The sequence below is a fragment of the Dama dama genome, chromosome 3 (genome assembly GCF_033118175.1).
Source record: "Dama dama isolate Ldn47 chromosome 3, ASM3311817v1, whole genome shotgun sequence".
In the NCBI taxonomy this organism is placed as follows: domain Eukaryota; kingdom Metazoa; phylum Chordata; class Mammalia; order Artiodactyla; family Cervidae; genus Dama; species Dama dama.
Genome location: NC_083683.1, coordinates 44,451,352 through 44,471,646, shown reverse-complemented (window position 1 = coordinate 44,471,646; position 20,295 = coordinate 44,451,352). Strand labels below are relative to the sequence as shown.

General features: G+C 49.2%; 2 protein-coding genes across 2 annotated transcripts in view; one reads left to right on the top strand and one right to left on the bottom strand.

The window, feature by feature from the left end:
• The window catches only part of SCN8A (sodium voltage-gated channel alpha subunit 8), a 190,193-nt gene extending 179,488 nt beyond the window's left edge, over window positions 1–10,705 (top strand). The window contains exons 25-27 of the mRNA XM_061127572.1: window positions 878–982; window positions 3,589–3,859; window positions 7,184–10,705. Coding sequence (XP_060983555.1) covers window positions 878–982; window positions 3,589–3,859; window positions 7,184–8,331 — 1,524 coding nt within the window. The 3' untranslated portion in view covers window positions 8,332–10,705. The remainder of the gene's footprint in view (window positions 1–877; window positions 983–3,588; window positions 3,860–7,183) is intronic.
• Window positions 10,706–14,585: 3,880 nt separating this feature from the next.
• TMDD1 (transmembrane and death domain 1) lies at window positions 14,586–15,506 on the bottom strand. The gene has a single exon (XM_061123851.1). It carries the CDS (start codon window positions 15,504–15,506, stop codon window positions 14,586–14,588), a length of 921 nt encoding a protein of 306 aa, XP_060979834.1.
• Between the last annotated feature and the right edge of the window lie 4,789 nt (window positions 15,507–20,295).

Below are 20,295 nucleotides of genomic sequence, written 5' to 3'. Positions count from 1 at the left end.
CAACAGCTGAAAAGGAAAGCAGCAGATGAACAGCTTTAGTGAGAAGTAGAAACTGTGTTGACTTGTCATCATCTTTGTTACTTCCTGGACCACCAGCACATTGGGATTTGAGAGATCAACCTTGGAAAGCTCACTTCCTCACTTGTCCCAGATGGTTAACACTTTTTCTAAAGCAAATTGAAAAGATTACTCTTGTTCATTTTCTAAATCAAGTGTGTCCCAACAAACTCCAAGGAACTTCTCAAATTGCTCCCACCAAGATTTCTGAATTTTTAATATTGTCGGAAATGGGCCACTAGCTAGGACTTAAAAATCCTTTCATTTTAAAACGTCTTTTTCAAAAATAAATAAATAAATAAAATGTCTTTATCAAGAATTGTATGAGGAAAGAAGTAAAGTGAAAAGTGAAGTCGCTCAGTCGTGTCCGACTCTTTGCGAACCCATGGATTGTAGCCCACCAGGCTCCTCCATCCATGGGATTTTCCAGGCAAGAGTACTGGAGTGGGTTGCTGTTTCCTTCTCCATAGGAAAGAAGGCCCCTCCAAAATTTATGAAGATGTGTTTGGAATCATGGCTCTCAAATTTACCCTTCCCTGCGGGTCTGTCAGTCTATTTCCTTCCTTCCTTCCTTCCCATCTCCTAGCAGGTCTCAGAAATCCCAAGCTGAAAACAAAGACAGGTGTATTTTTGAGTTAGAGTAGTTGTCAGGTCTTCCTCACTCTGGGACGGCCATTAGCTAAACTGACCTCTGGCTTACAGTGAAGAGGGTGACCCCTGGTTTACAGTGAAGGGTGTAAGGCCTTCTGGGTTCTCAGGGCTGCACCTACAGCATGTAAGAGCCAGTTGTAATTGCGCATCCTCTTTTTCCCTCCTTTACTTTGGAGGTCAGGACATCTTCATGACCGAAGAACAGAAGAAGTACTACAATGCCATGAAAAAGCTGGGCTCAAAGAAACCACAGAAACCCATCCCCCGCCCTCTGGTGAGTTCATTGTGCCAGCCCAGGGCAGGGTGAGACTCCCTACGAAGAAAGACATGGCAGAGTTACTGCAGAGAAAGGAGGGGGCAAATGAGGGGCGGCCTGTGCCCTCCAGTCCACCCCTGCTGTCCATCCACAGGATCTGAGGACGGGAATTTCCTGGTGGTCCAGTGGTTAGGACTCTGTGCTTTCACTGTCAGGGGCACGGGTTCAGTCCCTGGTCAGGGAACTAAGATCCGGTGAGTTGTGCAGAGCGGCCAAAAACAAAAAGATCTGAGGAAGAAGGGAGGACAGGGATTAAGGTACGGGGTGGCTTTTGCATTTGCACCCAGCCTTTTCTCTGAGCCTTCCTTGGGTGGCAACAGAGAGTCGACGTGTTGACCACATTTGCTCTCGCCCTGGTAGAGAGATGTTTGTTTTAAGAGACCACATAAAAATTAACAGCAGAATGTGAAGTGAAAGCTGATCTCTTTCCTATAAGTACAAGATAGGATTTGGTCATTGTTTTCTCCATGCTGTCCTTAACAAGTAAGTCTTTGCAGGGATGTGCCTGAAAGTGAAAATAACGCTTCTTTCTAGTTATTTGTAAGAGCAGGAAAGGGTGAAACTAGGGAAGTCAGGTGGCCCGATTTCCTCCCTTGAACTGAGCCTTTTGTAAAACAGACTTGGGGACAGTGATTCTGCATGGCCCTTGTGTTGGGGATTGTCCTTTTGCTTCAGAGAAGGAGATGCTATGTTCCTGAAGCCATACACCCTGCTAGGTGGGATGTGACCCCCAAAAGCCAGGCTCAGAGTACCATCTTCTGTAACTTTTATTTAAAGTAACTTTTTATTTAAAGTAAAATTTAAAAAACCTACAGCAGAATGCTTAAAAGCGTACCTGACAGCCTAATTTGTAAAAATAAAAGTGGAGCTATTTTGTTTGAGTCAAGAATGGGAGTCCCAGGTTCGGGCCAGTCTTCTGAGGAGAGTAAAAGACAAGAATGGGTGTCTGAGAGCCTTTTCCTGACTTAGCCCCACATCCCCTGTTTCCGGTGACCTCCTCTCCCCAAATCCTGAGGGAGAGGAAAGCCCTTGCTCATTGCAGAACAGTTTGAAAACCACCAAGTTAAGTAATCCTAAAAACAAGCATATGCTTAAGTGCCTAGGTACCCCAAAAAAATCAGGGAGCTCTTAAGAAAGAGAATGTTTTTTATATTTCTTTGATGTTAGTTTCCGCATTGTGATAGAAGTGTGGCCAGAGGGAATGGACGAGGGCTGACATTTCTAAAACTCTCTTCAGTGCTTTGTACATGGGACCCTGTGTGTATTTTCTCCCCCACTAACATAGAAATGTTCAGTGTGGTAGGAAGTGTCAATAGTTATTCCACAAATAGTTACAGATCTCCTACTGTGTGCCAAGCACTATGCAAAAAGTGATAAAATTTAGACACCACTATCATGGAGCTTACAGTGTAGTGGGGCTATAGATAATAAATAAGTAACCAACAGTAATTATAAAATGTGGAATGTTGTGAGGGAAAAAAAATGCACTGAAGGGCCATGATAGAAAATAATGGAAGCCTGGCGTGGAGGATCTCTTCCAACAGAGTCGGGTCTATTTGAGTGGATGAGAAGGAGTCAGAATGCTGGGGAAGGAGATCCTGGAAAAGCAAATGAGGCCTTAAAAGTGGGAAATGTTAGTGTAGCTAGGTGGTGATGAACTAGAGGATGGGGTGTAAGGTGAGCAAGACCAGACTGTGGAAGGCACTTTTAAACCTAGGTTAACCACAGGAATTTTGTTGCAAGCCTGATGGGAAACCGGTGAGAGCTTTTAAGTAGGAGAGTGATGCGATCCATTTCTGTTTTTAAGTAATCAACACTTGCCACTCTGTGGAGACTGTGTTGGATAAGGGCAAGAGAAGAAGCAGGAAGACCAGTCAGGAGACCCTTCTAGAGGTCCAGAGGGTCTAAGACTATGGTGGCTTAGGCTAGAGTAGGGCAACAGAAATGGAATGAAGTGGATGAATTCAAGGAAGAATCAACAGGGCCTGCAGTGCGTGGGATGAGGGATGAGGGAAAGGGAAGAGCAAGAATGACCCTTAGATTTCTGGCTTAGATACTGGATGAATAATCGCAGTGAGAAAGGAGCAAGTTGGGGGATGGTGGGAGAAAGGACTTGTTGAGCTCGAGATGCTTATGATTCATCCAGGAGCAGTGCCAAGCAAACAGCCCAGGAGTTCGGAGGAAAGATACAAGTTGGAAGAGAAAACACTTGGGAAGCTAAGTATAGAGATAATGTGTGAGCAGTAGGAAAAGATGGTACTTGAGCTCTCCAGGGAAGAAAGAAGAGATGAAGGGAGAGAAGAAATGGCCAGCAAATGATACCAAAAAGGGACAGCTGGAGAGGTAGGAAGGCACACGGAACCATGTGATGGCAGAAAGAGTGGTGGTTTTAAAGAGCTCTTGATGAGGGAACGTTGACAGTGGTCTTTGTCCATCTCCTGCTGCTGGCCAGCACTGCAACCAAGAAAGCAGAGAGAACTTTGATTCATAGGGTGGCAGCTCCCACAGTCTGCTGGGGAAGGTTTTCAAGAAGCCTTTTCTGTCTTTCCTCTCTCCCCACCCAGAACAAAATCCAAGGGATCGTCTTTGATTTTGTCACTCAACAAGCCTTCGACATTGTTATCATGATGCTCATTTGCCTTAACATGGTGACGATGATGGTGGAGACAGATACTCAGAGCAAGCAGATGGAGAACATTCTCTACTGGATCAACCTGGTCTTCGTCATCTTCTTCACCTGTGAGTGTGTGCTCAAAATGTTTGCCTTGCGGCACTACTACTTCACCATTGGCTGGAACATCTTCGACTTCGTGGTGGTCATCCTCTCCATTGTGGGTGAGTGGGGCAGGAGGGGCAGGGGAAGGGACCCGGCTGACCCTGAGGATGGGATTCCTGGGAGTGTGGCGAATGACACGGGGCCAAGGGGCCCCCAGGGTTACACTCGTGGTACCCTCAGTCATCTTGTGGGTCTGCCCTACATTGCTGACGGGTCAGCAAGTTTCTATGAGTGTTCACAGTAGTCTTGGACTATAAATTCTGTGGTTGAAGAGGGGGAAAAAATTAGATTTGGTTCTTGCTTTCAAAGAGTTTACATTCTAACGGGGAAGGTGTAAAAAAAATTGTGTTTTAAAATCTGGCTATCAGTAGCAGTATAACGTGGAAAATAGTCATGGTAAGAGATTGTTACATTGGATATTAATGAGAATTCTGGTGATGACGGCTGTGTTAACACTTCTGCTGTTGCCAACACTCATTTACTACGATTTTACGGTGCCAAGTAGTTTGAGAGTTTCTTCACTTGTGTTATCTCATTATGACAGCCCAGGAATCAAGGTATTTTATTATCTCTTTGCTGTGAAGATGTCCAGAGTCACTCAACTCAGAGGTGGCAGAGACAGAACTCAAGTTGGTTTTTAACAGTGACTTTGTGGCATTTGTTTTAACCAACAAAGGGCCTGGAAGGGCTGGTGTCCTGGCAGGCAGCGGAAATGCTGTCCTGTTGCCCACCCTCTTCAAAATTTCCCTGCCTTCCTCACGGGCTTCTCTAATGATGCCGCACTGCCTTGGTCCCAGGTGGGTGTGACTTGAGCCACAGTGCCCAAGACAGGGAACCTGTCCCAGAGCCGAGGTGTAGCGACTGTGGGCACCAGAAAGCAACTGTTCTCCCGCTGTCTAGTTCTGTCCTCCAGAGCACCAGGCCCAAAAGTGTGTTGAATGATCTCACGTATTTCTCCTCAAGGAAAGAATCCCATAATGAAACCACTTTGGGCAACACTGTACATTGTATTTCCCTTCAGAGGGTCACAGGGCACATTAGCCCACAGGAGGCTCTTGGAAGTCTTGGAGTAAAGAATTCTGTTTAAAACACCGTCCCACCTTTATCCAATCACAACACCCTGTTTTCAAGTAATAGTGTTTCTCAGACTTCAATGGAATATCCTCTGTGCCGGTCATCATTCTAAGTGTTCTACATGTTTTAATTCATGTAGTCATCACAACAGCCCTGTAAATATCCTGAGGAACCAAGGCACAGAGCAATTACTGAGATATGCAGCTGATGAGCGAGCAAGCCCAGCCCCTGGCCTCAGCTCCACATTCGAAACCTCCTACCAAACACACTTTGGATAATGCTGCCCTTGACCACTGTTCTTGAACTTTTTCTGCCCACCCATCATTGAGTGGGATGGAAAACCCACAGATCAATGCCCCCTATTTTCAGATGGTACTTGAAAATAAGTAGGAAGAAGTGTTTCTCTTGATGCTTGGGATTTTTTTTAATATCATTAATTTGTTCAGAAACAAAAGTGTGGGAAAAAATCTTTTTAAATTAAGAGGAGCTGGGGTAAAACTGACCCTGGAACCTCTGAGAAAGTGAAAATGAAAGTGCCAGTCACTCAATTGTGTTCAGCTCTTTGCGACCCATGGACTATAGTCCACCAGGCTCCTCTGTCCATGGAATTCTCCAGGCAAGAATAACTGGAGTAGTTAGCCATTCCCTTCTCCAGAGGATCTTTCCAACCCAGGGATTGAACCAGGTCTCCTGTGTTACAGGCAGATTCTTTACCATCTGATCCACCAGGGAAGCCCAGCACTGGGTCTTGTAGGCACCTCCTAGAGAACCCCTTAAAAGTTGACTCCACTGCCTAGATAGCTGTCTGCCTATCTCTCCCCACTTTTCTCTGGCACAGTAAAACATTCATCCTCAAAACCCTACTCAGGCATCGTCTCCTCTCTGAAGCCTCCTCTCCATCATATAAGGAATGCAAACATCACCTGCATTACCTGACTTTTTTTATTACCTGATTTCTTAAGGTCGCTGGTTATGACCTAATTGAGAGGTAAAAAGAGGAAAGCTGAGAAAGTTCTCTTGGGTCCCAGCTGAGGTAGATTTTCTTGAAAGTTCAAATGCCTCCCGAGATTCTAGCTCCAGACGAGACCCCAACAGGTTGTCTGCCTACTGTGCACTTCCTGTACCTCGTCCCTTACTGAAATTTAGGATTTTTTCCTAGCGTAAAACCTTCAAATAAGTCTTCTGCAGTTCACTGCCCCAGTGTTTATGAGTCCCCAGGATTGGAGGCTATCTCTTTATTTAAGTGAAGTCTCCTGTGGGCTGAAGCTCACTCTGTCTCATGGGGGCTCCACGGCAGGAGAGGACACGGAAGGAAGAGCACGTGGTGTCAATGCCGCCCTTCAGTTGTCGTCTCCCAGCCGTTTCATTGCCTCTTCCATCTGTGACCGTCCCATTTTCGCTCTGTAGTTTTAAAGGCAAGTGGTCTGGTGGAGGTGGACCCCTGGAGGAATGTGAACAGAAACATGTGTGTTTCATATCCTGTTAATGCCTTGACATTTTTATCTGCTGATACTGGTTTCTGATTTATGACTTTAAACACAAAATCTAGAAACTGTGAGTTGAAAACCACTCCTGAGAAGTCCCTTTAGTTTGCAGGCGAGTTTGGTGGGGCAGGGACATGGGGCCATGAGAAACCAAAAATGTCTTTGCAGAGTCAGGAAGAAAATGCCCTGAGAATTGATGACCTTAGCAGACTGACTAAGATTTTGCAACCACAGGGTGGAGCCGGGACTTCTCATTCACTGTTTGTGAATGTGGCAATTTGACAGCAGTTTTGAGAAGAATCCATAACATCTCAGGAAGTCATGCACAGACAAATCTGAAAACAAAAACAAAAACCTAAATTTAACACCAGAGATCAATCTCACAAACGTGATGTTAGGTTTCAAAAGCAAACTAGAGATCTAGAAGGAAAAAAACATTAAAAAAAAGGCAAATTAGAGATCTAGAAAGATAGATATGGTATAATTCCTTAAACCTTGTAGACTGCTACCTATATATTTCATACCTAGCAAAATTATGAAGACAGAGATGATGCATGCCATCTACGGGATAGTGGTTGCTTCTGGGGGTGATAAGTGGAAGCAGACTTGGTCTCTGGGTACTGTTGTTTTCTCTGCTTTTCTACATGTTTGAAACGTGATTTTCTTTTAAGAAAATTTTTTTTTATTATGAGAGTTCAGATTGGTTAGTAAGGCACTCACTCTATAAAGTCCTTTGTAGTTAAGGGTTCCATAGTGCCAGGTGACATAAGTAAAGAGGAGGGGCATCTCCAATCTCAGTAACATGTCTCCCGTTCCCCTTCTTAGGAATGTTCCTGGCTGATATCATTGAGAAATACTTTGTCTCCCCAACCCTGTTCCGAGTCATCCGATTGGCCCGTATTGGGCGTATCCTGCGTCTGATCAAAGGCGCCAAGGGAATTCGTACCCTGCTCTTTGCCTTAATGATGTCCTTGCCTGCTCTGTTCAACATCGGCCTTCTGCTCTTCCTGGTCATGTTCATCTTCTCCATCTTTGGGATGTCTAATTTTGCATACGTGAAGCATGAGGCTGGCATTGATGACATGTTCAACTTTGAGACCTTCGGCAACAGCATGATCTGCCTCTTTCAGATCACCACGTCGGCTGGTTGGGACGGCCTCCTGCTGCCCATCCTAAACCGGCCCCCTGACTGCAATTTGGATAAGGAACACCCAGGGAGCGGCTTTAAAGGAGACTGCGGGAACCCTTCGGTGGGCATCTTCTTCTTTGTGAGCTACATCATCATCTCCTTCCTGATTGTGGTGAACATGTACATTGCCATCATCTTGGAAAACTTCAGCGTAGCCACAGAGGAAAGTGCAGACCCTCTGAGCGAGGACGACTTTGAGACCTTCTATGAGATCTGGGAGAAGTTCGACCCCGATGCCACCCAGTTCATTGAGTACTGTAAGCTGGCAGACTTTGCAGATGCCCTGGAGCATCCTCTCCGCGTGCCCAAGCCCAACACCATTGAGCTCATCGCCATGGATCTGCCAATGGTCAGCGGGGATCGCATCCACTGCTTGGACATCCTTTTTGCCTTCACCAAGCGGGTCCTGGGAGATAGCGGGGAGTTAGACATCCTTCGGCAACAGATGGAGGAGAGATTCGTGGCATCCAATCCTTCCAAAGTGTCTTATGAGCCAATCACGACCACGCTGCGGCGCAAGCAGGAAGAGGTATCAGCAGTGGTCCTGCAGCGCGCCTACCGGGGACATTTAGCCAGGCGGGGCTTCATCTGCAAAAAGACAACTTCCAATAAGCTGGAGAATGGAGGCACACACCGGGAGAAAAAAGAGAGCACCCCGTCCACAGCCTCCCTCCCCTCCTATGACAGTGTGACTAAACCCGAGAAGGAGAAACAGCAACGGGCGGAGGAAGGACGAAGGGAAAGAGCCAAAAGACAAAAAGAGGTCAGAGAATCCAAGTGTTAGAGGAAAGCAAAAATTCAACATTGTACAGACTTAAAACTTGCAAGTGAAAGATTGTTTACAAACTTCCTGAATATTATCAATGCAGAACAGCTGTGGAGACACTTTATCCTGAAGATCTATACCAAACGTAGTCTGCTTACCACGTACCACGGTTGCATCTTGAGCAGTGACCTGCCAAGGGCAAAGGACCCTGCTCCCTGGACTCACAGATTTTCTAATGCTTGGGCAGGTGGTTACTGCATGTTCCACATCAGTCAATGCAACTTAGGACAAAACTAACAGGATACATAAAACAGAGGTGAGGCTGCCAGGACCAGTGTATTTCCGTTGCAGCCAGATGGATTTTTTTGTTTGTTTTTCATTTTGTTGATTCTCAGAAGCAGAAAGCATCACTTTAAAAGTTTGTTTGTTCATGCAAACTCTATTTGCATTCTTACATTAGTTAAGCTAAGCAGCAAAAAGAAAAAACACACACACTCACATTTAGCCCATGTCATTTACTTGTCAGTTTCTTTGACATAAAGCCGCATCTTCTCCACATGGGCTTCACGTGGTTTGGAGATGGGTGGGGGAAAACAATCAGGTTTCTTCAGGCTGAGGAGGACTTGCTCAGGCCGATTCCAAACATTGTGTTCGTTCAATGCGTAGAAATGATTTGCATGATGGCATGCCGTGATCAGGAGTCATGCATGAGAACCATACACCACAGGACACTACTGATCCTGTCCCCTGCACTGGGTCAGCCTTTGGACAGGACCCAGCCCTGCACCGTTCACTGTATTTGGAGAAAAAATGGTAAGCATTCCATACCTGCTGCAATTCTTTCTGAATTCTTAGAAGTCTTTCATACACCTTCTGAGTAGGGAAACATAACCAACCAATTGACCACCACCACCAACAAAAAAAAACAAACCCAGTCCAACAAGCAGATGGATCCGTTGTGTGTATATGTTTAACAGACATCTCTAACATACAGCCATTGTTGCACATTTTGAAAGATGAACTCTTTAATGCTGCTCTGTGTCCTGTACGTGGGGAAACTTTGATCTCGAATGGCTTGTATTAATGTCACTGTAAAACCAAATCTTAGGGCTAAAAACAAAAATCAAAAAAGTTTTTTTCATTTATATCTTGCAATATTTATGATGATTGTTTAGCCTTCATACTGGACAACTGACACTTTTTGGGGGCAGAGATAAAAGTGCTATTCAGAGTAGCATGTTATCTCTAGAAGGTCATTTGGGGAACTCAAAACAACCTTTCGTTGGGGGTAAAGGGGTGCTCACTTCATCAGTATCATGTCCTTCTGCATTGTGGCTTTCTCCGGGCTGGGGTCCACATGGCGAGGGGTTCAGATATTCCGAACGGGCCTCTCTCTTCTATGGAGTAGTTGTCACAAGCTCAATCACTGCACAGTTCCTCTTGCCTCTATCACATTCTTCCACCATGCAGGGCTTCCTTTACCCACAGAGGTGGGTGAGGGCAGCAGCATTGAGCTATGGCTGTGGTTTCTTTCATTTCTTATTAGGATAAATGGTCACTGGTGGGACCTCAGGAGAGATGGAGCCGCCTCTGAACCCAGCCCACTTGATTTCTTTATTGCACTGGTTCTCATGAGAAAGCGATTTAATATGAATCCTTAAGAACTTCCAGCTTCCCCCAGCACATTCCCTTTCAGCCAATTTTGCCATCTGCTTAGCGACCTGCACATTGTCATTGGAGGGTGGCTTTGGCGGGGAGCGTCATAGCTTCCGTTCTGTCTCCCACTTCCGGGAAGAGAGTTCTTAGTCCAGGGGTTTCTCATCCGATGACTAGATTTCAGAGCTAAGATGCTGCAGGTGAATGTGTCAGGAAGTTGATTCAAAGAATGAGGAGAGACCTCAGCATGCAAACCAAATCAAAATGAATTCTTCCTGAACCATACGGTAGAGGGGGAAAAACAACCCATAGTCAGACACACCAATCGGCCTTGCAGTAGGAGCACTTTGGATGTAATTTCACAGTCCACCTGACTAGTTTTGCGTAGAACAAACCACAGCCAGTCAGTAAGCAGAGCTTTCTATCTTGCTGGACCATTAGAAACTCTGTCCAGTTCTCAGAAGCCTGCTTCTGCGATACCATCCGTAGAACTTTTTGTACTACACCCGATTCCAGGTTGGGAAGGCGTTTTCTTCAGTGACCCTGCTAACTGCTAGGATGAATGTGTAGTTAACATGTACAGGCTACATCGTAAACAGCACAAAACAGAAGCTGACGTGTGGTTATTCTTTTTAAGAGAATTATAAATACTGTAATATATCATTTTATTTTATTGGCATGCCTTTTTGTAAATACAAAGTATTAACTTATTAAATAGGAAATGGCTTCTGGCTTATGCCATTGTCATGTTTATTTTTATTTTTTATACTTTTATTTCTTCTTAGAACTTAGATGCTGTCAGCCAATGTACATCCCCAAACCAGACAGACAGACAAAAAATTTTTTATTGCTAATGGTCTTTTCCAAAACAACAAAAAAATATATATATTTTTGTTCCAATGTGCAATAAATTCTAACCACTTCTATGCAAGATTTGGCTAAAACTTCATAATTGTTCTTGTTCTTAGGTCTTGAGATGGGCCACAGAGCTATAAGATCCCGCTCGTCCTCCAAGTGCTCGTGCTAGTGATGTCATTAAGCTACTAGAGCATATTAATGAGATTTTTTGAGCTCTGATCTTTTTTCCTCCCCCAGGCCCTGGTCTCCCCACCCAGCAGGCTATCTCCTCAGTGACACACACAGGCCTTGGTATCTGACACCCATCAGCCAGCTTCACAGGGAAGAAGCCACCTCCACTCTATTTGAAGTTTCACTTTTTTTTGTTTGTTTGTTTCTAAAAAACTTTTCCCACCTTCTTTCTCCTCACCTGATGGCCCTCCACCCACCCACTCGTTCACGCACTCTCGCACTCACCCGCCCTGCTCCACACTTCTTTGGTAGTAAGTGACACCATCACCAGCAGTTTACACCCGCAGTTAACAGGCATTGAACTGAAAGAGTCAGTGAAGGCGTTCTCGCATGTCTTCACCCAGTGGATAAGTGGCAACGCTTTGCCAAATATTAACGAAGCCAATCAAAAAGCAGCAGCAGCCACAGTATCACTGCACATATATATATATAGATATATAAATATGATATAAATATTTATTTTTTGTAGCCAGGTCCTTGGTGCAGTATTTATACTCCAGAATCCACCTTTAAAAAAAGGACAAAAAGCAAAAAGACATGTGTGATGCTGTTAATTTAAAACGCAGAGCCAAAGCCACCGAGCAGCAGCTGACATGGTTGCTGGTTTGTGTGTGAAAAACACTTTCCCCTCTTCTTTTCTTTAACCTCCTTGTTGCTTAGGATGAGGAGACTCCGTCATTTAAAGCCGAGGGCGAGAGCAGGAGACACTTCCCAAGTCAGCTGCCTTGCACCCACCCCTCTGAATAAGCCACTCTTGGCATCAGAAGTTGACTGAGGAGAGATTAACAGAAACTCCCGGTCAAAGCCCCTGGAACAGCAATGCCCAGAGTTCTCTCATTTTTTGCTGCAACCAACGTAAGCTTGTAAAAGACCAATAGTAAAGACTAGTGTATTAGTGAATGCATGGAGGCCAGCACTGCTCTAACCAAGACATGATGAAACGTACATCACTTCTATAAGCCAAAAGGAAACAAAATAAAAACGACCCTTTTTACTGTACAAGGGAAGCCTGTCTTGGTGTGCATTTGTTGCTTGACTCTCCCAATACTTTTTATTCCTGGGAAGTGGGACTTTAGCGCATTTGGGGAAAGAAGGGGAACGAAAGGGAGAGAAATGAGGATTTCTCGCAAAGTTCTGGCTAAAAAGCCAAGATTGGAGAGAGAAGCGAAGTCCTGATCTCCCCAGGTCCCCACTCACCCACCACGTGTGGCATTCGTCCCCCTGCTGGGCCACTGCTTCCAGGCCCATAATACCTATTCCTCACCGGTCCCCCAGCAGAGCCCCCAGAGATGATGTCAGCCAACCCAGCTGGGCTGGCCTTACTCCTGCCTTTTTCACCAGTATTTTAAGAAGAAAACCATTCCAACGCCCCACAGCTCGGGCGAGCACAATGCCCAACAGCCTCCACTCTGCTAGCTACTGCTGAGCCCTGCCCTCCATCTCCCCCACCAAACCAGCAGACTCAGCTGGTCTCATTGGCACCACCCCGCCCCGCTTTGGGGACACCCCTCTCTAGGCCACGTCTCCCAGTCCAGGAACACTCAGGAGGATTTTGAAGTGCCCACTCTAGTCCGCTCCAGGAGCTCCGCTCTGGAGAGAGATGGCTGGTAGGTCAGTCCCCATCCTCCCCTCTCGGCCCCCAGCCTCCAGGCCTGCTGTGGAGGTTAGATGGCCATGGTTGTGACTTAGTGACTGAGTCCTGGGCATCTTCTGTAATGATGCCTCTTTCTTTTCTCAGATGTTGCCCAAAGTTTTGCAAAAAGCTTCGTTCATTTTCAGGTACCCCCACCCCCTAAAGAATTGGCTGCAGCTAGCCAGCCAGGGGGGACATCAGGAGAGAAGAGGGAGTCTGGGTGGGGAGGGGCCCAAGTTTTGCCATCTGGGCTGTGGCTCAGCATTGTGGTTTCTTGGATTCCCCTTCCAAGAGCACCAAGATTTCCTGTCAAAACGCTCCTGAGGCACCCCCTGCCCCTGCCCCCCACTGCTCTTTGCTGTACATAGAGGCTAAGTGGGGTGGGGTGGGCAGGTGTGCACGTGTGGTGTGTGTGTGTGTGAAGAATGTATATAGGTAAAGGGGAGCGCGGTCCAGTGGTTCCAGAAAAGGGACAGAACTCCTGTGTTCCATCCCTAATTCGACCACTGACTCGCTGTGTGGCCTTGGGCAAGTCACTTAACCTCTCTGTGCCTCAGTTTCCCCGTCTGTAAAATGGGGATAATAATACTGACCTACCTCACAGGGGTGTTGTGAGGCTTTAACTAAATGTTTTGTAAAGTGTTTTTTGAGATACAGAGGCAAAGGCACTAGGGAAGGGCAAAGTATTTATTTGGACTTCCGGAAGATGAAATGGTACCATAAATGCTGCTATTCTGAGAGCCATTTTAAACTGCACTGCTCCAACCACCCCCGCTTCTCATCACCAGGACAGCAGGTCGAGAAAATGTCTTTCCTTTCACTTGCTTCTGGGGTTTGTGATTGTTCTAGACACAATTCTTTTACCCTTGCTGTATCTCCTTCCCTCACCCCCTCGACTTGTTCCCTGTTCCGTTTATGCGGAAATGGCAGAAATGCTTGAGAAATGAGAATGTATAAGTGGATTGGAAGTTTATAGTCTGAAATTTCAATTTTACTTTGTACTGTACATCTTTTTACTTTAGAATTTGCAATAAAGGGTTACGTCAATCTTGTTTTCAACTCTCCTCTTGGACTGGCCTGTCATTCTGTCATTACTCTCACACCAGAGCCCCTTGGCCCAGGGATGCCCACCCAGCAGGACCCCAGCGCGTCTGCTGTCCTTCCCCGTGGTGGGGGCACAGTCTGAGTGAAGTCGGTGTGGGATCTCACCCAGGCTCAGCTCCCTTAGTGGGGCTGGCAATGCCCCACCCACTCAGGTGGGTAGGGAGAGTTTGGGACTCCAGGGAGAGCTTTAGGAGGCCTTGCCTGAGTGGAGAGAGCAGCTTGGGGACAGCAACCCCTGGAAGTGGGCACAGCTCCAGCAGGGCCTCAGAGTAACCTGAAGCCCTGCATCTCATTGTGTCCTCCTCCTTTTCCCCCAGCTCCATTGCTGCTCACAGATCATTCCCTCTGGAGCTCAAACTTTTGGTTCAAAGCAGCTCTGCATTCAAACACCTGACTATGCCACTAACTAGTTGTGACCAGTTTCCTTATGTGTAATGTAGATAATACCTTCCTTCTTGGGTTTCTGAAGAGGGTAACAAATAAAGTATGTAACTGCTTAGCCTAGGGCCTGGAACAGTTAGTGCTCAATAAACGGTAGCTCTTAGTGGAAGAGTTAAGTGCAAGATGAAGAAGGAACAAAAGCTGACACGAACTGGGGTGGCCCTGCCTCCCCTTCCCTAGCCGGCAGACCGGCACCTGAGCCCCTCCTCTTCCACTGGCAGCCCCACTGGCTATGCAGTCATTCCCAAACAACTGATAAACTGATCTTTCCCACTGTTGCGTATTCTGTAACTTTTATATGTCAAAAGCGGCACACCACCAGGTCTGTGCTCCCATTTCACAGCTGGGGTCACAGAGGCAAGGAGGTATGGGGCCCGCCTGCAGCCCAGGCCTCAGGGGACGCCAGCGGCTCTGCAGTCAAGAACGGCTCCGCTTCCCCGCAGCCAGCAGCCCTGGCGGACCCAAGCAGGGGCGGGGTGGGCGGTCGGGGGCTGCCCAGCCACACCCAGTCGCCATCGCCGCCGGTGATCCACGGAATGAGCAGGATGAGCAGCGCTCCGACGCCCAGCGCCCCCCCGAAGCCGGTGAGGAAGCCGAGAGCCAGCGGCCCGGCCCAGCCCGCGGGGCTCCGCTGATACGGCCCCTGGGGCAGTCTCTCCACGATCAGCTCCAGCTCGTCCCAGTTGGGCTCGGGGACCGAGGAGCGGCGGGAACGCGGGGCCGGGGCGGGGGCCGGGGCCGGGACGGGGGCAGCGGGGGCGTCGGCTGTGGGCACGTAGTGCTGCCCGAACTTGCGCAGCTGTAGCGTTGCCTGCTGGTGGAGGTTCTTGCCCAACTCCCGAGCCACGTCTGGGCGGCCGCTTCGCCGCAGGGCCCGGGCCACGCGGTCCCACGACAAGGACGGGGCCTCGGCAGCCAGCCAGGCCGCCAGCCCCTCCCGGCAGCCGTCGGACACGTTGGCAGGCTCGGCCGCCCGGCCCGCCGGCTCCCCCGCTGCCTCGCGCCTCCGCCGCCGTCGGCCTGGCATCGCCGACGTGGGCACAGGCTCGGGCTGCGCCAGCTGGTCCTCCGAAAGCCTGGCCAGCTCAGCCTCGACGTCCGGCTCCGGCGCCTTCAGCAGCGACTGGAAGTGGCCGCACTCCTCCGGGGTCAGCAGCTGGGCCAGGCGGACGGCCGCGTGAGGGCCCATGGCGTCCACGGCCCCCGCCGGAGCCAAAGCCCAGCCCCAGAGCGCCAGCGCCAGGGCCCCCGCCGGAACCCGTGCCGCCATCGCCGGGGGGTGGGTGACTGCGATCCACCGACAGTGGGGGGAGGAGCTCCGAATGCCCGCGGGTGGGGGAGGGGGGCCAACATCCAGGTTTGGGTGGCAGGAACCAGGTTCCCACATCCAGGGACTAGGGGCGGGGGGAACACCCAGGGATGAGAAGGGGGTCCTCCAACACAACTTGGAGGAGGATCTCCTAACACCCAGAAAGGAGGAGTTACAAGGGGAGGCTCGTAAAAACCCCCGGGGCTGAAATGAGTTTTCAATACCCAGAGATTGGGTAGGGGTACTGGAGGCTAGGATCCCCTGCCCTTATATTGAAATGCCTGCTGGAGGCCTCCTGCCTGGCCCATTTCCGTCAAACTTAGCAGGTCTCCAACATCTCACGATTCCCATTTACCGCCCCTCACCCTCCACCAGAAGCCTTAGACCCCTTACTCTCCTTATTTCCTATATCCAATCAATTCCCAAATTTTCTTATTACCTGCGTGCTGTTGCTTCAGTGGTGTCCGACTCTGCAACTCCATGGACTGTAACCCAGCAGGCTCCTCTGTCCATGGTATTCTCCAAGCAAAAATACTTAAGTGGTTTTCCTGCCCTCCTCCAGGGGATCTTCCCAACCCAGGGGTACAACCCGTCTCTTACATCTACTTTGGCAGGCGGGTTCTTTACCACTAGCCCACATGGGAAGCTTTCTTATTACCTACTGAATATGTATAGACTACCCTTTCCTGTCCTCCCGCAGGTGCATCCAAACCCTCATGCTCTGTTTGGATAAGGTAAGCGATCCTCACGTCCTCACGCTGCCTCCACACACAGGGGCTGAACTCACTTCCTTTCCCCAAGTAAGCTCAGCTCAGGTACTTCTTTAGATCTTGGACTGCACTGTCTGCTCTGCCTCAGTCACTCCTCAGCTGACAAGTCCTTTCTGGGATGCCCTCCCTGCCTCCCACCCACAGCCTTGGCCCTATGTCTTCTCTAGGCACCCCTATCTGCTCCCACAGCACCCTACAGCTCTGTCTTCATACTGTCTCCTTCATTTGACTGTGTGGGTGCCGAGTCATGTCTGACTCCTTGTGACCCCATGGACTATAGCCCATCAGGCTTCTCTGCCCATGGGATCCTCCAGGCAATACTGGAGTGGGTTGACATTTCCTCCTCCACGGGATCTTCCTAACCCACAGATCAAACCCACCTGTCTTGCGTCCCCTGCATTGGCAGGTGGATTCTTTACCACTGTGCCTGGGAAGCGGCCCCATTTGACTGTAAGGGCTACCTGTTGTCCCTGTAGCAACTAGTGCATAACAGGTGTTCAGTTAAAGATTTGCTGAATCCATGTGTGTAACTCTTTAACTTGCAAATCAGTCCCTGTCCACCAGCGACTAATCCCCTCCCCACCCCACTCCCACAGGCTTCATGGAAGAGCCTCCTGGTGCAGCCTTATGGTCCCATTGTTCCTCTCCCTTCCCCTCACTCTTGCCCTCACTTTATGCTCTTGGAACTATAGTCACAGGTATGGTACAGTTTCCAGCTTCCTTAACTTTGTTAAGCTGAACCCACCCAAACCCGTCCAGGGAGTTGTTCTGACCCAGCGCCAGTACCACCACCACCCCCCACCCCCCCCCGAGTCAGGGTCTTTTCTGGGCATTCTCGAAATAACCTGTGCATCCTTCATCAGGACACTTGCTGGAAATGAATTCGAGGATTTATTCAGTGTCTCCTATATGCACCAAACACTGTGCTAGATGTAAGAATATAAAAATTTGGATAAGGTCCCTCCTCGAGCAGCTTTATCTAGCTATATTTTCAAATGATCCATTGTTGAGCTTTTCCCATCCTGTAATATGGGCTCTCCAGAACTGAGGCTGTACTTAACCACTTCTGTATCCTGAGTGCTGTCTACACAGAGTAGGTGTGCAGTAAACCAACTAGATGGCAAGGGGGGTCTGAACCTCCAAGGGCCGAGAGGGTTGGGGTCGCTGAGCCGCAGTTCATTGTGCTGGAGCCCACATACCCAGGCACACCAGTTGTTTCTCTCGGAGCAGAAACTGCTTCATAGAATCTGGCCATGGGCGGACTTTGGCTCCGGAAAGCCCTGGATAGGCTCTAAGCCTGGGCCAGTGGAAGCCAGGGGGCCTGCTTCCCTGGCCATTCCATGAATTTTTGATCATTTTGCTGAGCACATTCAGGTCCTCAGCAAGTTGTGGGTCCAAACCTCTCATGGACATCTCCATACAGCCTTTTTAACAAGATGTTCCTCCCCAGTTTTTTGTGTCCCAGTTTATGTTGAGCTGTCAGTCTGGGGATTGACAGATGGTGGTGGATGAAGGATCCCAAGTGACCTCAAAGACTGGAACACACGGTGTCTCCACCCTGCCCTCTGTCCCCTTTCCCTCCATCCAAGGATGGACTACAAATATGATCCTAGCTCTGGCCAACAAGGGCTGCTGTCCAGGTTCCAAGTGAAACTTCCTCTTCAGCATTCATCTATTCATTCACCCACTCACTCACTCAGCAAACATATGAGCCCTTCTTCATCCCTCATGCTTCAGAGGTCGGGGGCTGTTAAGTCAGCCCCGACACTGAGCCTCTAGGAGCTCAGAATTGCAGGCAGGCCTTCCCTATTGAGGAGTTTCTCCCCGCCCCCCCCCCACCCCCACCCCTCCATGGTTTCACTTGTGTGGTAGGCACTCACAGTGCCAGAGTAACAGGAATGGTCATGTTTTGCTGAAGAAACAAACTCACCCAGAGCCACATCCGTGGCACCAGCAGACCTGGAAGCCCACGCATTGCCCAGAGGGCTCTCCACGTCCTGCTGCCCCCAAGAAATCCTCTGGAAACCACGTGTCATCGCTTTAATACTGTGTCATACTTTTTTTAAAATACAGTCTCTTCTGAGGTAGACAGACCGAACTGCAGAGCGTCATCAGACAGGAGATAAATACATCCATGTACAACACGCATCAAAATGAGGTAGAAATGGTTACAGCTGGAGGGGAGGACCCCAACCCCAACGTGGGTAAAGGAAGAAGAGAGCCAGCCTGCCCTCCCCCCATCCCTGCCCCTGGATTCTTTGGTATGCCCCCCCACAACATTGCCAGAGCTGGACCTGCCCTTCTCCCACTCGCCCCAGTGCCCAAGAGGTAGGTGCTAGTAGACTAGGGGCTGTCTCCTTGTGCAAAGCTCCCCAAGGCCAGTAGAGGAGGCGGTGGGGGCCCTGGGTCTCGGTCAGTGAGCTCTTCCCCCCAACCCCCAGAGCTGTCTGCCTCTTGAAGGGATGGCTGAGATCCCAAACCCCCTCCCCAGTGCCCTCCACCCACCCACCCCCCTTATACATACACACACCTGAGAGAACCTGCTCACTCCCTGCTCCCCCCACGGGCTTTTCACAGCTGAGACCCTGCACCCCCTGCTTCTGAGACCTTCAGTCAGCCAGCTCCGAGGAGAAGGAAGGGCAGGGACCAAGGCAGGGAGGGAGAAGAGAGAACAGAGCAGCTTTCCTGTTAGCACTCCTAGGCCAGCCAGCACAGACCCTCAGCACCTTGGCACCTGAAACATCCCCTTGGACTTCCTTCCAGCTGGGAGTGGGAGATGGGAGAGACTGCAGGAGCTGTCAAGGTGGTGGGAGAGAGAAGTGGGGTGGTGGCTTGTCCCCCCACCTCTGGACCAAGGTCAGAGTTGTGAAATGGGCTCCCCAAAGCCCCATCACAGGAAAGTTGGTGGGAAGAAGAATACAGTTCTCACAAGGAAGGGTGCCTAAGCCTGGGCTTCCGATGGAGAGTTTGCGACTGAGAATAAAAGTCCAATGTTTATTCAGGGGAACACAGCTGCCCATCTCCTTCACCCTCTCATAGCCCCTGGAGCTCTAGACCTAGGACCCTAAGAGAACAGGAGAGGTAAGAGTCCCCTCAGAACCTTCTCCTGCAATGGACGGACACTCACTCACCCCTCCTCAGAGCCTCCCAGCAGACCATGGAGGCTGAGTCTGTAATGAACTCTGCCCAGTCAGACCTGTGGCCAGACTACCTTCCCTCCAGAGGAAATCTTAGCATAAGTTACAGGAGACCTCTGCCTAGACAGGGACCAGGTGGGAGGACCTCTCTGGGGACTTTCCACCTGGGTCATCTTCCCATTTGGGCCCTCTCAGCCTACCTGCTAGGTCTGGGGCAGGCAGTGGGCAAGGGCATCCCAACTCTGTGTAACCAACCCTCCACACAAAACACCCCACTCAGCTGAGGGGTGGGGCCTGCAGGAAGGGAGCAAGACCTACCTCCTTCCAAATGCCACAACGCAGTCCTCATCACCTCTGCCTACAACCTTGGCCCTGAGGAGGAGGCCCCTACAATACATTCTGCTTCTATCCCAAGAAGCGCAGGGGTTGGAGTGTGGCCTCTCTGTCTTCCTCTCCCCTTCCCCTCAGGTCTCACTTTCTGAGTCTTCTGAGAGAACCTGCTTCCCTGGGGCTTAAGGGGTTGAAGGGCTGGGGGTGGGGGGAACACACACAGGAAAGCAGCCAAAATCTAACATTCTTTCTGAGGTCAGTTTCTTCCTGAGTCATCAAACGAAAAACAGCAAAGTCTACACATCTTACAAAAATAAGAGGCCTAAAATATTAAACAAGCTACATTTCTGGAATTTTCCTCCTCAAAAACAACAACAAAACCCCCTTCTTTGGGTGTTTTTCTTTTTTGCTTGACTCCCACAGACCTAAGGTTTCAGCTGGATGAGGGATAAGGGGTGAAGGGAACCCCCTCCTCCTCAGCCCCTTAACCTCCAGATCTTCCGCAAAGGGACA